The sequence below is a fragment of the Sebastes fasciatus genome, chromosome 20, assembly GCF_043250625.1.
Source record: "Sebastes fasciatus isolate fSebFas1 chromosome 20, fSebFas1.pri, whole genome shotgun sequence".
Taxonomy (NCBI): domain Eukaryota; kingdom Metazoa; phylum Chordata; class Actinopteri; order Perciformes; family Sebastidae; genus Sebastes; species Sebastes fasciatus.
In genome coordinates, this window is record NC_133814.1 from 9,435,304 (window position 1) to 9,450,461 (window position 15,158).

Consider the following 15,158-nt stretch of genomic DNA (forward strand, 5'->3'; position numbering starts at 1 on the left):
ACTATTGAATTTATTTCCCTTTAATTTTAGGCTGCTAACTTTAGTTATTATCGATTCTAGGATTAGGATTATACGTACAAGTATATGCTAAAAACCCATTTGTTCTTGTTATTTTCGATTACTATATGCATTTAACTGATTTGTTTTCACTCAATTAATTTTATAATTATTTCTGTAATTCATTGTTTTCCTTTTTTCCTGTGCAAATTTAAGAAACACAAAATAATAAATCACAGTAAATCACAATCCAGCTGAGCTTTACTGTACATTCAAAAGTGACAAATTTATTCTTACCACAAAAAAATAGTTTGTTAGACATCACCTACAAAACATCATTTGCTCTACATTGATTAATGGAATGTCACATTTTAAGGCAACGACCCAACAAAGACTCAAACAAACACGAGCATTTATCATCCCAGACGACATACAGTACAGGAGAAACTATAATCTATATATATATATACAGTATATAGGCCTATACTGTTCATTTATACAGTAATCGACTCACAACAGAGAAACAATCAACACAAATACAGCAGAGTGCTATTAGAGGTTAACAATAGAGCTGGCAGTCATGTGTGAAAGGCACTGGTGGTGACATGTTATAGTTTTGGGATTGAGTTTTTATCTAAATATCTATGGAAGTTTTTATTGGACTTTATTAGATGTAATCCACAGAAGACAATCCACAAATGTGTACCATGATCTGCAAATATTTCACAATCCACAAACATTTATTTTTGTATTTGTGTTGTGTAAAGTCACAAGTTATACATATTTGCAAATCGCCCTGTATTTTTGCGGATGTGACTTTACACAACACAAATACAAAAATACATTTGTGGGTAGTGAAATATTTGTAGATCATGGTACATATTTGGGAATTGTCTTCTGTGGATTACAACTATTATTTACAGATCTGCTGTAAACAAACAGGAGAAAAGTTACCAATGTCATGTGGCCCATAAATCCACAGGATGCCATCTGCAAATGTGAAATAGATGCACAAATGCATATACATATCACTTTACATGTAAACCTCAAAATACGTTTTTACAGAGTAAGTTATGCGTATTTGCAAATTTCCCTTTATTTTTGTGAATGTGACTTTACACAACACAAATACAAAAATACATGTTTGTGGATAGTGAAATATTTGCAGATCATGGTACACATTTGTGGAATGTCTTGTGTAGGATTACAACTAATAAAATCCAATAAAAACTTCCATAAATATCACATCAGGATATAGTCCATCAACCTGTCTGTCTCTCTGGAGTAAACCAGTGAAGGAGGAAGATGCTGAGGCTGAGGAGTCCAGTGATCTTCATCATCCAGCTTCTGAATGTCCAAGTGGATCCAGTGTCAGTGTTCAGAACTATTATGGGTTCAGAGGGAGCTCGTCCTCGTCCTCTATGTCCAGCTCCTGGTCTGTGTCGTCTGACACGTCAGAGTCCAGCTGTGTGTCCAGCTGTGTGTGTGGAGACTGCTGCAGCTGCTGCTGCTGCGGAGACCCGGAGCTCAAGCAGCGGGCCGCCTGCAGCTCTGAGGCCGGGACTGAGTGTCTCTGCTCCGGGCTCTGGGTCCCGGAGGGCTCGGTGGTCTCGTCTCCTTTACTGCTCCTCCCAACGGCGCAGGAGCTGTCATCCTCCTCCCTCTTACCTCCCGGAGGATTTTCCTGATGCAAATAGACATAGACCGTTTTATGGGTTAATACATAATTAGTTAAGATAATAAAAGAGTATAAAAGGAAACATTTTTCTAATGAAGGAAATTGATGCGACATTATAGTCAGAACCTCTCACCTGTTTTAGTCGTCGCCACTTCGCTCGTCGGTTTTGGAACCAGGTTTTAACCTGAAAGACAAAATAAATAATCATTTTTATTATTAATATTTTTATTTATAGCTTCCTGTTCCAATCAAATACAGATGGAACAAAGCGATGAGTTGTTAAAATGATAACTGCACAAATATATATTACAAGAGGTTCCAAATAGATGCGCATGCTCCATGAGGCTCACACAATAAACTACTGTGAGTGTAATAAAAAACACTGTTGTTTTTGTGATTTAATACTGAGAGAATTCATGCTCATTGGAGGATTTCATCATGATTTATTTTTTTAGAATGGATTTGGTCCGGCAGTGATCATTCATTAGTCATGTTAAATTATGGTTAAATCCGCCTGTAGATGACATTGTGATGCTATTTCTGCTCTATGGGTCTTGTGGTTGCGTGTTTTGGGCCTATATGTGTGTGATTGTAAAATTAGCCTTCTGTCTGATGTTTTTTTTAAATTAACTAATTTTATTTTATTTTATTTTATTTAATTTAATTAAATTTAATTTAATTTAATTTAATTTAATTTAATTTAATTTTATTTTATTTTATTTTATTTTATTTTATTTTATTTTATTTATTTATTTTTAACATTGTAGCTGTTTGCGTCATGGTCATAAAAAGGTAGATAGAATGCATTATGTCCCTCAGTCAACATGCCTAGATGAAATAGAGAAGAAAGAAGAAAGAATAGCCTAGATGCTTCACGCGCCAAGGGCCATGCACCATCTCCTCTGCACGCGCGTGCCTTCTGTAACCAGGTAACCAGAGGCAGACAATAGACCAGAAGACTAATTATTTTTAGTAATAATTTATACTAATAAATTTATAGGGATGTAGGTCTATAGACAATCCACTATAGTGTTTATGGATGAGGGTCAGCGCCAAAGCATTATAGGAACCAGTCAACTTCACCTCACATAGGCTTCATTAAGTGTATAATTAACATGTTTCATTAAAGAAATAAACTATTCATGCCAAAAAGATATCCATCTGTACTCGGACGAAAGCAATCCAATTTAAAATTATACATAGAATACATATATCCCCTAATCGCAGGCATTCTTTTGACCCCTCACTTTCTCCTCTGTGTCTCAAATGTAAAACCGAAATAGGTACTTTAACCCATTGCCTTTGGTCGTGTCATAAATTACAGAAGTACTGGTCTGAAATATTATGTGAAATGGAAAAGATATTTGATAAGGATTTAGAAATGAATCCAATTTCTTTGATTTTAGGAATCCCAAGTACAAATATAACTACTGCAGCCAACAAAAGGTTATATAACATTCTTACATTTGCTGCTTGAAAAAAATATATTACCACAGTGGATCAGTGATAAGAAACCCTCTGTCCAAGGCTGGCGAAAAGTGATATTTGAGATGGTCCCTTTGGAATATCTCACAAATATTCTACATGCCAAAGTAGATCAGTTCTACAATATTTGGCAGATCTATCTGAATTATATTGGACCTGATCTCTCCTCCATTATCTCACAAGGAGTCTCTTGAACATCAACTCATATGTCCTGTGACTTCCCTGCACTATGGACTATTTCCTATGACCCTACTATATACATTTTTTGATCTGAGCTGTACCAGTGTTGGTTTGTTTGTTGTTGTTTTTTTATTATTATTATTATTATTATTATTATTATTATTGTGTTTGTGAAAATAAGAAAACCCAATAAACATATTATAAAGAAATAAACTATGACAAAGAGGCGTATAGTCGCTTATGCGCAACAGGCGCGCACGCAAGTCCACAAAACCAGAGGTTATATACTCAGATACATAGTGGGGAATCTGTTAAATGTTTTTGCATTAATAAACCTGTAATATTGGACCATTTTCACCAGTTACACAACTAATTAAAGAATAAACAATATCAAGAACAGGTCTGCAATTAGGACCATATGCGCGCTCATCCAGAAACCTAGTTGGTTATAGGGAGGAGGGTTTTTATAGGAGAGTACAAATAAGAAATTACTTCCATTACCAAACTGTATGACTTCATTTTATTTATAGCTGTAAAATTATTTCCTTTTTTCCTTTTTCACTGAGCAGGTCTAGGTCTACAGGCTCCAGGCTCCACCCGGACTCAGTCTGTGTCTCACCTGTCTCTCGCTGAGCTGCAGCATCTTGGCCAGTCGCTTCCTCTCCGGAGGTGAGAGGTATTTCTGCGTCTCGAACTTCTTCTCCAGCTCGATGGTCTGGTCGTTAGAGAACCGGACCTGACCGCCTTTTCTCTTGTGTAAGGGCCGCTGGATGAAGGGAGTCCACATCAGAGGTTTACCTGCAAGGAACAGGACCACAGACAGTTCATTCACAGTCCGCATCGACGCATGGAGCCTCATAATATCATATTATAGAGGTCGGGGACTGGTGACACAGAATGTCACAAACACATATTTAAAGTCAAAGCAAGAAAAAACTATAAAATTAATAAAAAGAGAGAAAAACACAGGAAACAAAACCCTCTGAAGACATCCACTCACAGTCTTCCACTCCTCTTAAATTAATTAGCCCACCAGTTTCAAATATTTATATATGTGAGTTAACTTCATAAGCAGCTGTGAAGTACGATATTATTATTATGCTATTATTATTATTATTAGTAGGGCCGTTAATGTATTAAAATATTTAATCACGTTTAATCGCAAATTAATCACAGATTTTGAACTGGGTATCAAACCTCAGTACTGTTTTGGTGCCATCCAAAAGATTTAATTCAGACGAAGTTCATGTACAGTATAATAAAAATGAATAACATGTATTTAACATTTTTCTACTGTTAAATGAAAAAGGCTTTTTTGTAAAAGAAACTTGTTTATATTGCTTAACGTGAGGGGTCAAAAAAGTATTGTTTGGTATTAGGGCTGTCAATCAATTAAAATATTTAATCGCATGATTGTCCATAGTTAATCTCGATTAATTGCAAATTAATCTCACATTTTTCATCTGTTCAAAATGTACCTTAAAGGGAAATTTAATACTCTTATCAACATGAGTGGGCAAAGAGTCTTGCTTTATGCAAATGTATGTATATATTTATTATTGGAAATCAATTAACAACAATAAACAATGACAAATATTGTCCAGAAACCCTCACAGGTACTGCATTTAGCATAAAAAAATATGCTCAAATCATAACATGGCAAACTGCAGTCCAACAGGCAACAACAGCTGTCAGTGTGTCAGTGCGCTGACTTGACTACGACTTGCCCCAAACTTCATGTGATTATCATAAAGTGGGCATGTCTGTAAAGGGGAGACTCGTGGGTACCCATAGAACCCATTTACATTCTCATATCTGGAGATCAGAGGTCAAGGGACCCCTTGGAAAATGGCAGTTTTTCCTCGCCAAACTTTTGCGCAAGTTTTGGAGCGTTATTCAACCTCCTTTATGACAAGCTAGTATGACATTGTTGGCACCAATGGATCATTAGGTTTCATATTTTCATGTGATACCAGTATCTTCACTATAGCTTTAAAAGTGAGCCCGCTACAACCTAAAAACCGCGAGTTGCGTTAATGCGTAAAAGTAGCGCTTTGACAGCCCTAATATATTATTATATGATATTCGGTTAATGTGATCAATAATTATTACACTGCCCAATATAACTGAAACATTTTAAGGAAAAAATAATGAATGGCACAATGCTATTTAATGAAGCTGCTTATAAATAAAGCTGATAGTTATTAATGTAGTTTATATGTCTCCATATTGTTCCAGATGACATACTGAGTAGCTCTATGGAGCCAGCAGTGTAATCAGGGCTGTGTGTTTTTGTCTTGTCTGGTTTCCTCTCCTCTTTAATGGCCTGTTGGAACAAAACAATAGCAGGCTGCGGCCGCACTGCTCTTTTAGGGAAGGTCGTGACAGAGTGAAAACTATGGCCAAATATCCGCTTCATGTGCTTCCTGCTCTGTGGTTGGTGTGATTAGAGGCGATGGCATCCACCAACAGACGCTCGTGTCCTCTGCTCTCACTGACACAACATCAATCTGCTGCTGCGGTTCAAACTGCTGGCTGAGACCTTCTTCTCTTAGTGCTGCTCTGTTCCAAAGGAAGTTACCTAATCCAGGCCCATGAGATATTGTCTTAAAACAAAAAATAAATAAATAAAAAATAAATAAATATACATATATTAATTGATTTTGTTGTGAAAAACTTCTAGAAAAATATGTAAAAATATTCTTTAGAGGAGGGATGGAAACACAATCTTAACAGGTTAATATACAACTTTTGTATGATAATGTATTACTATGTTTCGGTAGTGACAAATTTTGGGAGAAGAAAAACATTCCAATCCAGTCTGAAAATACAATACCAAAATTGACTGTACTTTCATTAGATATGTGTACCCTAGATATGGTATAATATATATATATGGACAAAGTTTTGGGAATAAAAGATACAAATTTCAAAATTTTACATGGGCCATTCTACCGAATAGGAAAAAAGGAAATAATTAATTTTCACTATAATAAAGTAACACAATAACAGAGTGTATGACTATTTTGGTCATACACTTTCTGTAGTCTAATAAAACATATAAAAGCACAAATCTTATCAGATGGGGGTCTAATTTGTGTCAGTTTAAAGGTCCTGGACGTGAAAAGGATTGGGATCCACTGCTCTAGGTAGCCTATAGCTGATTCTTTCAATCTTTTTTTATTGATTTTTTTATTTTTATTGCAAGACAAAAGACAACAACAAAAGAGGACGACAATAAAAAAATAAATAAGTAATAAACACTAAGGGAGAGCATAGGAAAAGGAAATAACTAAATAAATGATCAAGGAACATAATTACTGTGATAATATTAATGATAACAGTAACAACAATGATAAAGTCAGGGGGGTGTACTAATTGATTTGAAGTTGTATTTACACATTTATTACTTTTTCTATAAATATACACTGATTGTGATTCTGATTGTTTCAATCTAAGGAAATGTGTAAAGCTATAGCTCATTAAACATATCCTAAAACATTTTGACATGTTGATATTTAGACGATTCTGATTGAAAGAAAGTCCAAAGTTGTCCTCAATGTTATCCTCTAGATCAGCCCAATGGCGTTTACCCTTCTCTTTCTACTAACTTTGTAGTAGCCTATCTTGACCTATGCTAAACAGAAAGCCTATTCATGTTCCTAGTTATTACAAAAAATCAATGTGATCTCATCAAAGGAAAAGGTTTCTCTTATAAAGCCATAAAAAAAAAAAAAAATTGTAAAAAATCCAGGGATTTCAGCCACGAGATAAACGAATGTCTGTTCTTCAGCCACAGCAGAGCTCTTCATATTCCTGGAGAGCGGCTCTCTTTTTTTAAATTCTTCTTCAATGTAAAAGCCTGTATAACTGTGATTATAATAGAGTGAAGAAGAGGAGTGATACAAACACAAATGAATGCACACACGCTGGCTGGAGAGGGACGGGAAGCTGCTTATCAGCCTTTGTGTATTATTCTAATCTGATCAATCCATATCACGACGACGCATCACATGTGTGCTGGCAAGAAAACTGAAGTGGAGGCTGTTTGTTATCTTTTTGTGGGGTAAAACTGAAATTACACTTTTATGAAAGTTATTTCTTTCAGTTTTTTAATTTTCGTATAATAAGGCAATATGACGTCATATAGCCCCTTCCTCTTATACTTTAAATGAGACTTTATGTTTTCTTGCTGAAGATCCAGATGTTTGCTTTATTTCCTGATCAATCCATATCACCACGACGCACCACACCTGCTGGTAATAAAACTGAAGAGGAAGCTGTTTGTTATCTTTTGTGGGTTAAAAGTTTTATGAAAGTATTTTAATTTCTTTCAGCTTTTAATTGTTGTATAATAAGGCAATATGAGGACATATATAGCTCCTTCCTCTTATACTTTAAACTCTTCTAAATGAGACTTTATGTTTTCTGCTGAGATCCAGATGTTTGCTTTATTTCCTGATCAATCCATATCACGACGACGCATCACATGTGTGCTGGCAATAAACTGAAGCGTAGGCTGCTTGTTATCTTTTTGTGGGGTGAAACTGAAACTTTTATGAAAGTATTTTTAATTTCTTTCAGCTTTTTTATTGTTGTTGTATAATAAATAAGGCAATATGAGCTCATATAGACTCCTTCCTCTTAAACTCTTCTAAATGAGACTTTATGTTTTCTTGCTGCAGATCCAGATGTTTGCTTTATTCTCTTCTCGCCGCCGACCATAAAGAAAGTCAGCCACATCCTCGCAGGCCAGGCAGAGGAAGTGCAACAATATGTGAAAAACGGATCCCGGGCTATCAGAGGCCGAGTGTTTCCTGAATATGTCTGTATTGAGGATGTCGATAAAATAATCAGCAGCGTGCAGCGAGCTCCCGAGGAAGCGGCTGGCCGGGGTTGAGCCAGGAAAACATTCAACAGCTTCTGAAACCAGATTTACTCGACTATCGACAGGCTCACTGCTTCCGCTATGAACGGAAAAGGCCTCGGCTCTTTCAGCGCAACACAAAGTCAAAGTGCGCCTGTCACTGTCACACTATATGGAGCTGTTTCAGTGCGCCTTTACGCACAGCCTCTATAACAAACACAGTCAAACATGGACTCAGATCACAACCTAAATAAAACTATTTCATGTAAACCAAATAACAAACCTTATCATCTGACTCCTGAACACCATATTCATCATATTATATGATGCTTTTGGTCTCATATTTAATATGTGCACCACTGAGACTCTCAGCTTTATAGTTTCTGTCTCAACCACACTCCTTTCTGTTTTTAGTCTACATTTGCACATTTACTACTACTACTACTACTACTATTTTTCATTAAAGAACAAAACATGCACACTTTTATAATGTATATAGTGTACTTTATTGATCCAAAATTGGGAAATCATTGAATTTGGGATCAATAAAGTACACTATATATAGCAAAGTGTGCAAGTTACAATGTTTCTTTGTTTATAATTTAGATTTTTTTAGAATTTAATTATAGTGTATTCCAATATTCTCTATATTTTGTATTTTATAGATTTATTTCTCTAGAGTTGATATGTACATTTTATGTACTGTTCCTGTGCATTGCCTGGATAATCTACTGCTGTAATTTCCCCAATTTGGGATCAATAAAGTACATCTATCTATCTATCTATCTATCTATCTATCTATCTATCTATCTATCTATCTATCTATCTATCTATCTGCAACAGACTGTCTGCATTTCCTTTAACACGACATATATGTGATTTTCTCATGAATCATTATGTGAGGTAAGAAAAAAAAAAAATATTTGCATACATTTATAGTTGTCTTCCTTGTAGGGGACATTGGGTTCTCACAAGTATAGGAAGACACACGCACGCCCACACAAAGCAGTGAAATAACAAGTGATTTAGAGCTCAGCTATGTTTTAGTCACCGGCTGATTTGCTCCTCTGATGTTTCAGAACAATGGGAGTCAGGAAAAAGAGTCAAGGTTGCCATGCACCCCCACCACCAACACCCCCACCACCACTATAGCAGACGGAATGGATAAGCCTGCTGCTATTGTGGCCCCAAATGTGTCTGTCACAATAACAACGTGACTCATGTGTGCGTGGTCAGGCATCATGCAGAAACGTTTTTCAACTGCAGTCTGTTTATGTAGGCTACTAACTGTCGACTGTCTTATGCATGTCGATATGCATGCATGACCAAGCGTGATATACTTATGCAAAAATGGTTTCGTTGGCACAGAAACGAAGCTTGTGAAGACACAGAAAGCTTTTTCATGCAAAAGGGTAACAAAAAAGTGCTCTTATAAATTGCCACATCACCTAAGCAAGTTTGATTTATTTTTGGGACTAAATGGATTTCTCACAGAAGGAAGCGTCTCATGTATAATAAGGCATGGTAAAAAAAAATGCAACATGCAAACTGTGGGCCTGTGAAAGTGAAGATTAGTTCATGCAGCCTGACTTAGGCCAACAGTAGACTCGAATAACTGACGTTATAGAGCATTTTCACACAAGGAAACATGGTTGACACTTTATTGATCCAAAATTGGGAAATTATTGAATTCGGGATCAATAAAGTACACTTTATATAGCAAAGTGTGCAAGTTGCAATGTTTCACACAAGGAAACATGGTTGATTGTCATGGGTGGTGTTGTAAATTACATTCACTATAAAGAAGAAAGACTACCCAAAACATCATTCTAAACCTGTCCAGGAGTTTTACGCACACAACTCACCAGAGGGTCGTGCCTCACAAGGAAACATGGTTGATTGTCATGGGGTGGTGCTGTAAATGACATGCACTATAAAGAAGAAAGACTACCCAAAATATCATTCTAAACCTGTCCATGACTTTTACGCACACAACTCACCGAGAGGGTCCTGCCTCAGCAATTACATTCACTATAAAGAAGAAAGACTACCCAAAACATCATTGTAATCCTCTCCAGGAGTTTTACGCACACAACTCACCCAGAGGGTCGTGCCTCAGCAGCGCCTGTGCGTACTCCCCCATGGAGCGGTGGTGCTGGTGCTGCTGGTGGTGGAACGGGTAGATGGAGGCGTACGTCGCCGACAACGCAGCAGCAGCAGCGGCGGCGTGGTGGTGGTGGTGGTGGTGATGAGACAGAGCCGGGTGGATCGGCGTGGGCTCATAAATCGGCGTCCTGTTGTACGGCGAGGAGATGAGACTCGTGAAGGAGGAGTTGGGCGACGGGAGAGTCGGCGTGGGGATGATCGGCGTGGAGCAAGAGGAGGAGGAGGAGGAGGAGGAAGAAGAAGAGGGCGAGATGGTAGTAGTGGTGGAAGTCCTCCCAAGAATGTCCTCGATGTAGAAGGGTGTCGGGTGCTGGATAGGAGTCGGTGCGTAAAGTGGGACGCTCATGGTGCCTGTTTGGAGCTGAGTCCCTTTACTTCTTTCACTTTACAGCCTTCCTCTTTCACGACAAGTCTCTCAGAAGAACTTCTTTAACATACTAACCAAACAGTCCACAAACACATTCAGCAGAGAGAGAGAGAGAGAAAGAGAGTCCTTCAGGGCATGTGGAGGAGACCGTTAGACTGTCCTGGTGTCCATCAGGTATAGCTGCTGCTGTTGCTGTTTGGTCCAACTGTTTTGGTCTGTTATCTGGCTGCAGGCGGAGAAGGGAGGAGGAGATAAGTGGACGACCAACTTCCTGCAGGTGGCTTAGTGGACGCCTCTGATTGGCTTACTGTGTGTAGCTCCAATCGAGCCACACACAGAGAGATCATGACAGGGGAGAGAGGAGATAATTGTGTTTCAGGAGAATCAGTTCAACCAATCATCTAGTTAATAGTAACCAGCATGGTTTGATAGGATGACTTACTTGTGTTTAAGTCGTTGTTACTCAGAAAAATCAGATAATAACACCATCTCATATACTTACATACGACTTATTGCAGTCAAATCCTACATTTTGGAAAGCAGGATTTGTGTCAACCATATTCACCCATATTATATGCTTATGGTCTCATATTTAATATGCTCTCCTTTCTGTTTTTAGTCCTTTAATAATCTTGCACATGTTACATTTTGCACATCTACATTTGCACATTTGCTATACCTCAATTATTTCTCATTAAAGAACAAAACATGCGCACTTTGCTAATGTATATAGTGTACTTTATTGATCCAAAATTGGGAAATTATTGAATTTGGGATCAATAGTCAAATAATCAGAAAAAAATCAAATAATAACACCATCTCATATACTTACATATGAGTTATTGCAGTCAAATCCTACATTTTGGAAAGCAGGATTTGTGTCAGCACTCACTGAAAACCAAACCCACATATTAAAGTACTGGATAAAGTTGTCAGGGATCAGCATTAAAAAATGAATGAATCAATGAAAATATGAGATTGTATCTCCCCACTGAGGAACTTAAACTATACTAATTAAGAGGTGAAGAAAAGATGAAACTGAAATCAGTAAATAATAAGTAATAAGTGGTGGAAGAATACTCACATCCTTTACCTATGTATAAAGCACTATGAAATATTACAAGAAAAAAAAATCCTGCATTTAAAATCTTACATATCATCAGTACTATATATACTGTACGCTGCTTTCAGTGTGTTCAGAGGGTTATATATTATTGGATTATCATTAGCTGGTTGAGGTGGATATCATTATGTTGGGCAGTTTATTCCGTAACAATGCACCAATAAGATGATCATATGTAAAATATCAATCTGCAATAGAGGTATAAAGTAGCAATAAATGGAATCCATGACAAGTACCTCAAAATGTACTTGAGGAAGTGTACTTGGATATGTTTGTGAAGGTTCTCAGTCATCCAGGTCACGGAATCCGAGTATTTTTGCCATTTATCTTTCTGCTTATTTTATGAATTATAGTCATTTTTATTACGTTTCCCTATAGCAACACAGATGTATTACTGTATATGTTGGTTGTTTTTATGAATCTGTCATTCTGGTATACCTTTTAAATCCGTGGACAGATTACGGCCCCTGGACACAGACACATACAGTAAAAGGACCCCCCTTTTGCATCTTTCTCCTGCTGTTTTGCCAGCTATTCCAAAGCTTTCTGCCAATTCATATCTGGCACACTCCACAGATATAATTCATAATGCCACAGCATATAGGCCTATAGTATTTTTAAGAAATCACCAACGAAAAGCACACGATCAGGACATCTGTTCTATTGGCTGAACCATTTGACTTTTTAATCAAAAGGGCTTTTAAAAGTCTCTTCATGTGTCAGGCTCTTGCTCAGGGTCTCCCTGGCAACCACACAGAAATCAAGTCACACTCCTCATCTCCTCTCAACGTTTATTATGACACTGCTGTTGAGTTTTGGGGCTGCCTCCCTTAAACTATACCTTCACTGACACTAAAGCTGCAGTAGGTGGCAGAATATTTTTGGCATCATTGGGCAAAAATTCCATAATAACATTTTAGTTGTAATTCAAGTGTTCTGAGAGAAAACTAGACTTTTGCATCTCCTCATGGCTCTGTTTTCTGACTTTAAAAAATCTAACCCGTGATGGGAGACTTTGACCAATCACAGGTCATTTCAGAGAGAGAGTGCATTCCTATTGGCTGTGCTCTTGTTGGTGGGCGGTGCTTTGTAGTTCCTCGACAGATCTCAACATGGGTGCCGGGTCACAAACTTTCTCATTTTACAGCTAAACAGTACACTACAAGACGCTTCTGAAAACATTTGAGGAGAGAAATAGGCATTACAGTAACAGAATAATGATTCATATTTGATCAGCGCTGCCTAGTTTGACCGTTTGGTCGGAGTAGTTCGCGAGTGATTGACAGCTGCTCAGAGACAGCAGCTGGACGGCAGACTCCAGATCAGCTCTGACTGATTGTTTTCCTCCGGTCTGTGAAATCTTGCAGATGCCATTAGGAGCACCGGAGGACACCAGAGAACATCAGTGGAACATGATTTTTTTCAGATTACCTGTCTCATGCACTACTGTCAGGATATAGTGACCGTTTTATAAAAATTAACATCATATTTGCTCCATTTCTACCCACTGCTGCTTGAAGTGTACACACATGCCATCATTTACATGTTATAGTTGACCCGTTATTGTCATTTTATTTGAAACTAATAAACACATAAATAAAATATGAATGGGTGTTCCAGTTTCTGACCAATAATTCTCCTTCTATCTGACGTGCCTTAGTAGTTTTAGTGACACTATTCTTCCATTACCCTAAACTGAATGAAAGGACTACATCTTTAAATGCCTTCATCACACTGTCCGGGATAAAATCATGGAGGGGAAATCCTGTTTTCTTTATTTTTGTTGGCCTACAGTTAATCAAATGTAGTATAAAGAATACAGGAAAATCCTGCAGTTTCAACTGCAACGTAAACTCCCCAACCGATAAAAAGCTCCAGATGGCTGACCTCAGTGTTATGGCCCTGGTTTTACGCACAGCCCAAACGTGCGTTAAATGGGTCTTTGACTAATCAAACAGTTTTAGAGTGTTATCTTTAACAATGTAATACAAGTCAACTGCAATTCCACATCCCCTAACGGTGCAGCTGAATGACGAGTGATTAACTCACAATTTGAATGTTTGGAGTTTTCCTGTGAAATCCATCGTGGCTATCAGCGCGGTTCAGGTGATATACTTATGATAATGACGTGACACATGCAAATCGCTTTAAATAGCTCACCAAGTGCATGTTTATCACCTCGCACCCGTTTCCGCAAAGTGTTAAACAATAACCGATGACTTCTCTGTTTCACAGTGACACCACGAACCAACAGAAGGGCTGCCTCTATGGAGGCTCCAGCTGCACCATTCGTCATTACGGTCATCTTGATTTTTATTACACGTCATTAATGAAACATCAACAGTCAGGCTTCAGTGTTGGGAGGAAAGCTTGTTGCTTCTTACTGATAAACCTAATCAAATCTTTGGGTTTTTCTGATGGGTCTTTAAAGCGCGCGCCGCTAACTGCCAACTTTCTAACGGCTGTAATTTAGATAAAGTGGACTCGGAGTGCAAACAGTGATATGAGCAGCCTTGAAGACATGAAAGAAATCAGCAAACGGCTAATATTTGGACTGAGACAATCATTGCAGCGCATTGATCCGGCCAGCTTACCGCGGCGTCAGGCTCCTGTCCAACAACGATTGATAACTTCTTCTGCTGCTGCTTCTTCTTGGCAGCTGGCGCCATAAATATATGTTAACCATCTGAGACTCAGAGATACTGCCTTTTCACTGTCTCCTGCTCAACATGAAACATTATCCGAGTACTAGTGAAAGCACTGAGACCTTATGGGTTACACAACATTAAAGTTCTAGTGATGTTTGGGACAAAACATGAAGTAAAATATGACACTTAGGAATTCTTTCTAAACTCAGATTATCCATTATGGACCAGCTGATTAATAATGGGCCATTAACCCACTTACTTTTTTTTTTTTTTTTTAACCCCATAGGGTTCATCATTATAAAAGCCCATTTCAGCCAGGGGGGGAAAAAAAACCACAAAGATGATGAAAAAGTGATCATTGGGAGTCAAAATTATATACAAGATACTAAATCTAAATTATAAAGAGATAGTAAAGTGTTTGACACTAAATCCAAATTATGACAAATCTTATTTTTAGGGCTGTCAATCTATCGCAATTAATCCCATGATTGTCCATAGTTAATCGCGATTAATCACCATTAATTGTACTTTTTTTTATCTGAACAAAATAAAGGGAGATTTGTCAAGTATTTAATACTCTTATCAACATGGGAGTGGGCAAATATGCTGCTTTATGCAAATGTATGTATATATTTATTATTGGAAAT

The 15,158-nt window shown here is 37.6% G+C and overlaps 1 protein-coding gene across 2 annotated transcripts; it reads right to left on the reverse strand.

The window, feature by feature from the left end:
* Positions 1-257: 257 nt before the first annotated feature.
* On the reverse strand, positions 258-10,975 carry hhex (hematopoietically expressed homeobox). 2 transcript variants are annotated; one of them, XR_012591873.1, is made up of 5 exons: positions 10,308-10,975; positions 3,960-4,138; positions 1,809-1,859; positions 1,206-1,681; positions 258-709 (listed from the first exon to the last, which is right to left on the reverse strand). XR_012591873.1 is itself a non-coding variant. In XM_074619778.1 (4 exons), exons 1-4 carry the CDS (start codon positions 10,717-10,719, stop codon positions 1,385-1,387), a joined length of 939 nt encoding a protein of 312 aa, XP_074475879.1. In that variant the 5' UTR covers positions 10,720-10,975; the 3' UTR covers positions 258-1,384. The 2 variants fall into 2 exon arrangements, 1 of the variants encoding a protein (XP_074475879.1); XM_074619778.1 differs by having other exon boundaries at positions 258-1,681.
* Between the last annotated feature and the right edge of the window lie 4,183 nt (positions 10,976-15,158).